Source organism: Brugia malayi, assembly GCF_000002995.4.
Source record: "Brugia malayi strain FR3 genome assembly, contig: Bm_v4_Chr1_scaffold_001, whole genome shotgun sequence".
Lineage (NCBI taxonomy): Eukaryota > Metazoa > Nematoda > Chromadorea > Rhabditida > Onchocercidae > Brugia > Brugia malayi.
The window spans coordinates 3,193,777-3,200,410 of record NW_025062475.1 but is presented as its reverse complement, the minus strand read 5'-3'; the positions used below and the strand labels follow the sequence as shown (position 1 = coordinate 3,200,410).

Here is a 6,634-nt window from a genome sequence, read left to right as displayed (position 1 = left end):
TTACAATAACTGATTAAATGATAAAACAAAAAAATTTTGATAATAAATGAAAAGAAAAAAAAAGGAGAAACACCGGAAATGTTACAACGTTAAACTTATTGAAGTAAATAAATGAATTATCATAAATGAATTTAAACTGATTCTTTTCATTAAAATCTTATTAATACGTTTTGTAAAAGTTGTTTTTAAATCTTTTTTTTTGTGCGAAATTATTTGTCAAAGTCTAATATATTTTTTTTAACATTTAAAAATTTCAATGATAAAAATTAAATACAAAAATAAAAATTTATAATATATTTCTGATTCTTATATGTGATTAGTCTTTCAACAATAACAGTAAATAATTGCATAATATTATGAGAATACAGAAGGAAAAAATTTTTCAAATAATTTCAATAATCTTTCAAATATTCATAATCTATATTTACAAAAAAAAAATATGTGTTACATCAAAATTTTTTTTAGGATAAATTAAAAAAGCTCATTGAACGTTGACTTTTTGATCAGAATGATCGTTGACACTTGCAATGGGACAATTTTAGGTAATGTCAAAATGTTATCCCATAATTCAATTCCTGAAATACAATTTTCCATTAAAAGATTATAAGCAAATATGATGTAAAAATATTTTCATAATGAAACAGTGTGACAATTATAAATTTAAAATAAAATTTGAAAATTTTTTAAAAACCTTTCAAAAAATCCAATTTTGCCATGTTTTAATGCCTTAATGATATCACCGAAACCGTTCATTCCAAGCAATCTACTTCGAAAATCCTCTGCTTGTCGTTCAAATACTGTCCTTGGAATTGTTGTCACCTAAAATAAAATGTCTTTTTTTTTAAAAAAAAAAAAAAAATAAGAAATTGAAATTTCTCGATGCGATGATTAGTATGAAGAATGATCATTTTGTTTATGATCAAACTCTTATATAATTTTTTGAAATTCATACTTTTCCGTAGACTGTCATTGTTCTCTTCGGTATATACGATTCTTCAACAGGTTGTAATCCGGTTTTCTCATATTGTAATCCTGTTGAACTAGTGGCTGGAAATTTTTTCATCAGTTAGTTTGATAAATAGTGCAAATAATTTCATACTTATCAATTTAAATAATAAACAAAGATTTAAATGTTATCATTTAATCAAAAGAAAAAAAAAGTTGAAATTTATTTTTTGATCATATTATCACTTTTTATCAAAAAGATTTAAACTAGTAAAAAAAGAAAATTTAATTAAAAAGTTAAACATTCCAAGCAATGTAGTAAGTAAGGAGAAAAATTAGTGTGATATAATTTTATATTTTATTACTAATTATCATTTGTAATATTTGCATACTTTGTGGTTCTTCAGTGTTTGTACTTTTAACTGTTGTTCTTATCAATCCTCGATTGAATGCTTGGCCATTTTTAGTCTCCAAGTAATCAGATCCGGATTCTGGAGTTGCATCAGTAATTCCGCTTATTAACCGATCATACTCAGCTTGTTCACGTACCATATAATCTGTCTTTTTTCTAGCTGAAATAAATCAAATTTCAATTTTAATGCTAATAATTATCATTTATCAATAAAATAATTTATTCAACAAAAATTATAATAATACTCAATTTCTTCTACAACACAAAGTTGTGTTTGACTTAGAGGAAACTGTGAAACTATTACTCATTTATCAGCTATTTATCAATCTCTCATTTGTGATAAGGAAAGTTTAGTTTATCCTTTGTTTAATATGGCTATGTCACTAATCATTGCTTTTTCTTGTCATTCATTTTAATAATATTTAAATCTTTTTCAAAATATTCCAATGGTCATAAATAACCATTAGACAATTTTATTGTGTCATAGCTTTTTCCTTAATTTAAATTATTTCCATTTAATCAATAATTGATTTTTTTCTCATCAAGAAATTCTTAATTAATTATTCAGTTATCTTTTCGTATGTTAGCATAGCCTATTTCACTAAAGTTGCTTAGTTTTTCTAAGACATATAACTGTCTCATGGATATATACCATAAAATTTTAAATTGGAAATATTATTTCCAAAAAAAAAACATTTAACCTTCTTTTCGAGAATCTGATTTTAATGATTCTGCAGCTAATGTTTCCGGAATTTCATCTTGACCATTACGATAATCATCAATGATATGTTGATCATTAAAACTTAATCGTGTATTTACCGTAAGTTTTTCATGTGGTCTAATTTCTTGATCATGACGATCATCAATATCCTAAACTTTTTTTTTTAAACAATTGATCGATCGATATCAAAAAGTCATTACAGTGAAATGTTTAGATTAACCTTTATCCAAATTACTTGTATTAATTGAACCACTGAATGTGAATTGATGATAATATAATCTAATTTTACCTTTTCTTTTTTTTTCTGTTTATCTATCCCATCTATAATTTCAACTAGTTTTCCGTGACCAAATATAAGTAAATGAAATTGTTATTTGTTATTTCCTTCTTTGCTTATATCGATTTTTGCTCTCTCGAGAATTGCAAGAAATTCTCGCAATGGAAATTTTTGATGTCAATATTTGATGAACTCTTTTCTCTTTTTTTTTTTTTTTTTAATAAAAATAAAAAAATAAGCAACTTTTGCAGTTTCACTATCGATTTCATGGAATTTAGCAGCAGCCAATTTTGGTTTCACTGATGTTTGAGTGAATTTTGACTTTGATAATTCTTCATTATGACGTCGTTTAAGCTCATCATCAACAATCTGTAATCAAAACAACAAAAAAAGTTTTTTCTCTTTCAATAGATTATTTAATATTAAAATTTTTATAAAATTGTTTAAAAAAATTTTTTTTTAAAAAAAAAGAAAATCTTACTTTTTCGATAATTTTTACAAAAGTAGCAGTTTGTGCTTGTGAAAGATTCAGTGTATTGACCACTTCTTTTAAATCATCCAATGAATTTTGTGTTGTATTTTCTGTTTCCTGAAAAATTTTTTTTTGCAAATTATATAAATTTATATAATAATTCAAATATGATTTTCAATCTTGAAAATGTGATGGAAAAAAAAGGATAAAAATTTAAATATGAATAAAAATTTGAACATTTTAAATGTAAATTAAATAAAATGAAATAATAAATAAAAATGTAAACAAAATATGAATTACATTAATTTGTAGGAAATGTTTCCAAAATGGATCATTGAATTTATTTTTGAAAGTTTTTTTTTCCATTAAATTTTCATTGTTATTTCTATCAGTTTCTGTAGCAATCTGAAAAATTATTTCACATACTGATTTATTAGCAATTTGAGAATTAACAATTTGATAATAAATTGTGGTAATTTAATTATGCTAATTTGCACTAATTAAGTGCATTAATTTAACTATGCCAATGGATTAATTTAAATTATCAAAAATTTTGTTTAATTCAATTTATTTTTACTTTTAATTTTTATCCACTATTTAAATATCTCATTTGACTTTTTTCTTTCTTTCTTACTTACTTCTTCACCATTTTCTTCCATTTCCGGAATCTTTTTCACTTCGAAATCACTATCATAATAATTGATTGCAGTTTCTGTGGTATCAGTAACATTATCATCTGAGAAATAAACAATAATTTAAAAATGCATATAAAAGATTATTGACGAAAAATTTGTTTAGCACATTTAGCACATTTAAAAATTTGTTTAGCACATAAAGTAAATGTTTAAGTAACTTTTAAGAAGTCTAAAATGTTGCTAATTCACTTTTTCTAAAGAAATCTATTTATAGCAATGTCCACTTAGAGGCTACTATTGACTGACCAGTTGGCGCTTATGTCTCATTCAATTCTAATAGTACCATTCATTTTTGCTCCTCTTTTTTCATTCTTCAGCAAATTATAGTTAATACACAATTTAGATTGTAAAAATATTTTTCACACATTTAATTTAATTGATTAAAAAGTAATTAAATTCCTTGAAGCTAAAGTTTGTTAGAAAATTATTCGAAATTAAATTTTATTATTTCTTAACATAAAACAGATGAAAAAAGAAAACACCTTGCAATTCATTGTCTGTTGTAGCAGTTGTAAAAGTATTTTGTTGTGTTATTTCATCTCCTTTAATCTTTTCATTATTTATTTTTTCGGGAATAATTAAACCATTTGGCGCATTTATCCCAAAATTAGCATTTTTCATTATTTCCTGATGTTTTTTATCATAATCTGCCAACTAAAAAACGAACAAAAAAAAATAGTAAAACGAAAAATCAAACACACAAAAACGATTTTGTCATAAATTAATTTTGAAAAGAAAAAATACAAATTTGGATCGAAATAATTTTAAAATTCTAAATGGCAAACAAATATATTTTTAACAAAATGACTGATAGCATTGAAAAAAATAATAATTTCATCTCTTTTTCTATGCAAATATATGTAAATGCAAATTAAATATTAAATATACATAATTATTTTCCAAATATAATTAATTTTTTTTTTTCGAATCTCAGATAAAAAAAATTTTTCCTTAAAAATTTGAGTGAAGAATGTGATTTACTAAATGATAAATTTAAATTAATTTCAAAGAAATGAACCGTTATAACAATGATAAATACAAATTGGATGTAAAATTTAGATTGCAATTAAATCGAATAATCAAAATTCAAACATTCATAATAATTTATGCTTAAATAATAATTGTTTGTATATTTATTTAGGAAAGATGGGCAAAACTTGTTTACATTACTTTATTTAGTTAACAATTGTAAACATGCATGGATATAAAAATGGTTGAAATTAAAAGATCTTTTTGATAATATAATGTAAATATATAATGACAAACATAAAAGTAAACAAATAAATTTTATTGGTTAAATTCAGAATTTAATTAATTATTATTAATTATGAATAGAATTTCTTTTTTTTTTATCCATCTTCTTATCAACTATTTTTGTTAATAATATATTTTATTTTGCAAATTTATTTCAAATTATATATGTTTATCAGAAAGAAGGAAGATTTTTTGAATTTATTCCTTTATGTAATTTCTCATTTTGCGCTATTTGTGTTAAATACAATTAAACATTAAATTATCATTCTGAGTAAATATTTTTACATTTCTCAAACAAGAAAAATTATTAAAAGTGAGACAAATTGAGCAATAATGCCTTTCTGAAATAATAAAAAGCTTTAAAAGCTGATAAAATGACGTATGAATTGTGATGAACAATGCTAATTAGTTAGAAATAAAATCAGGTTTCATTTAAAAATACATTCATTCATAGTATCTTGTTTCATTTATTTCAAATATTTTGATGAATGCAAAAAGCCTGAATGCTCACCTATCTAATCCTAAAAACTTGAATGGATGAATTGATGAATTAGTGCTAAAATTAAATTAAACGATTTGAAAATTTCCACTATTCTTTCTACATTCTACATAATTTTAAAATGTTGTATTTTAATTAAATTCGCAATAAATTTTGAAACATTTGTTGAAAAAAATTCAACATAAAATGCTTTTTAAAACTTTTTTTTCCTTATTATATTTAAAAAAAAAAAATAGTAACTTTAAAAATATTAAAATTTATAAAAAATTATATTATGCATTTATAAAATAAAGCACATAAATTTAAATGTCACTAAGAGACATTAACAAATGATTTTTCTTTCTTTTTTTTTTTTTTTCTTAAATTTAAGCAAAAATATTTTCAACGATAAAATTTCGTTATCTTCAAATACCATTTAAATTGAACACTTAGAATAAACGATACTTATGATTAAATTAAATGACAAAAAAAAAAAAAAAATTTTTCATCAATCATTCAAATCCTGGAGAAAAAAAAAGAAAAAAGAAATTTTTTTCTGAAAAAAACCTGCTATAATTGATAAAGTGATTTCTTGCAGTATTTTGAAAAAGAGAAGAAAATGTTAGATATTGAAAAGAAAACAAGAAAATGTCGCATTTTTTTTTTTTTTTTTTTGACAATCATTGAAATTTGAGATAAATTCCAGGAATTTTGAAAAAAAAAAAAAAAAAAAAAGATCAAAATTAAAAATGAAAATAAACGATTTAGATGAATAATGAGATGAAATGAGAATTGTAAAAAATAATGCAAATCTTTTACATATATATTTTTTTTTTTTAAATATTTTTTTTAAATATTTTTTTTTATAAATATTTTTTTTAAATTAAAAATTATCATTAAAAATTAAAATTTTGTTTTTTTTTCACAGCACGAATTTGTTGTTTATTAAGCGATAATATATGTTATAAATTATAATTTCTAATTTTCAATTATTTTTTATAATCGCAATTTAAAATATATCTTTATTATCATTTCTTAAATTTCATTTTTTTTTTAACTTTAAATTATATTAAATAGCAAAAAAAAAAAAAAAAAAAGAAGAAAGTAAAAATGATAACCTTTAAAAGAAAACTATTACTATCCATAAATCTACCAAAATTACCAAGGTGTGTTAAATTGGTTGTTAATGGGTATGTTTGTACGGTACCAAGTAAGGTATCAGTATTGGATATTGAAAATGGCCTGAATAAATTGACACGAAATGGTTGAAACCAATCAGTTAATTGACTTGAAGCATCTAAATGAAATGATAACATTACCATTTCAATAATTCAAAAATAATTTTAAAAAAATCGAAGAAAAAAAACTTTAAGATAAAAT

At 21.9% G+C, this 6,634-nt stretch overlaps 1 protein-coding gene across 1 annotated transcript; it reads right to left on the bottom strand.

Moving 5' to 3' along the window:
- Window positions 1–568: 568 nt before the first annotated feature.
- Window positions 569–4,143, bottom strand: Bm8263 (Uncharacterized protein; the record flags this gene model as incomplete). The annotated part of the gene is made up of 10 exons (XM_043076394.1): window positions 569–575; window positions 692–819; window positions 953–1,047; window positions 1,338–1,517; window positions 2,059–2,227; window positions 2,599–2,724; window positions 2,837–2,944; window positions 3,128–3,232; window positions 3,466–3,563; window positions 4,005–4,143. The coding sequence occupies 10 exons, from the start codon at window positions 4,141–4,143 to the stop codon at window positions 569–571; spliced, it is 1,155 nt and encodes a 384-aa protein (XP_042932328.1).
- Between the last annotated feature and the right edge of the window lie 2,491 nt (window positions 4,144–6,634).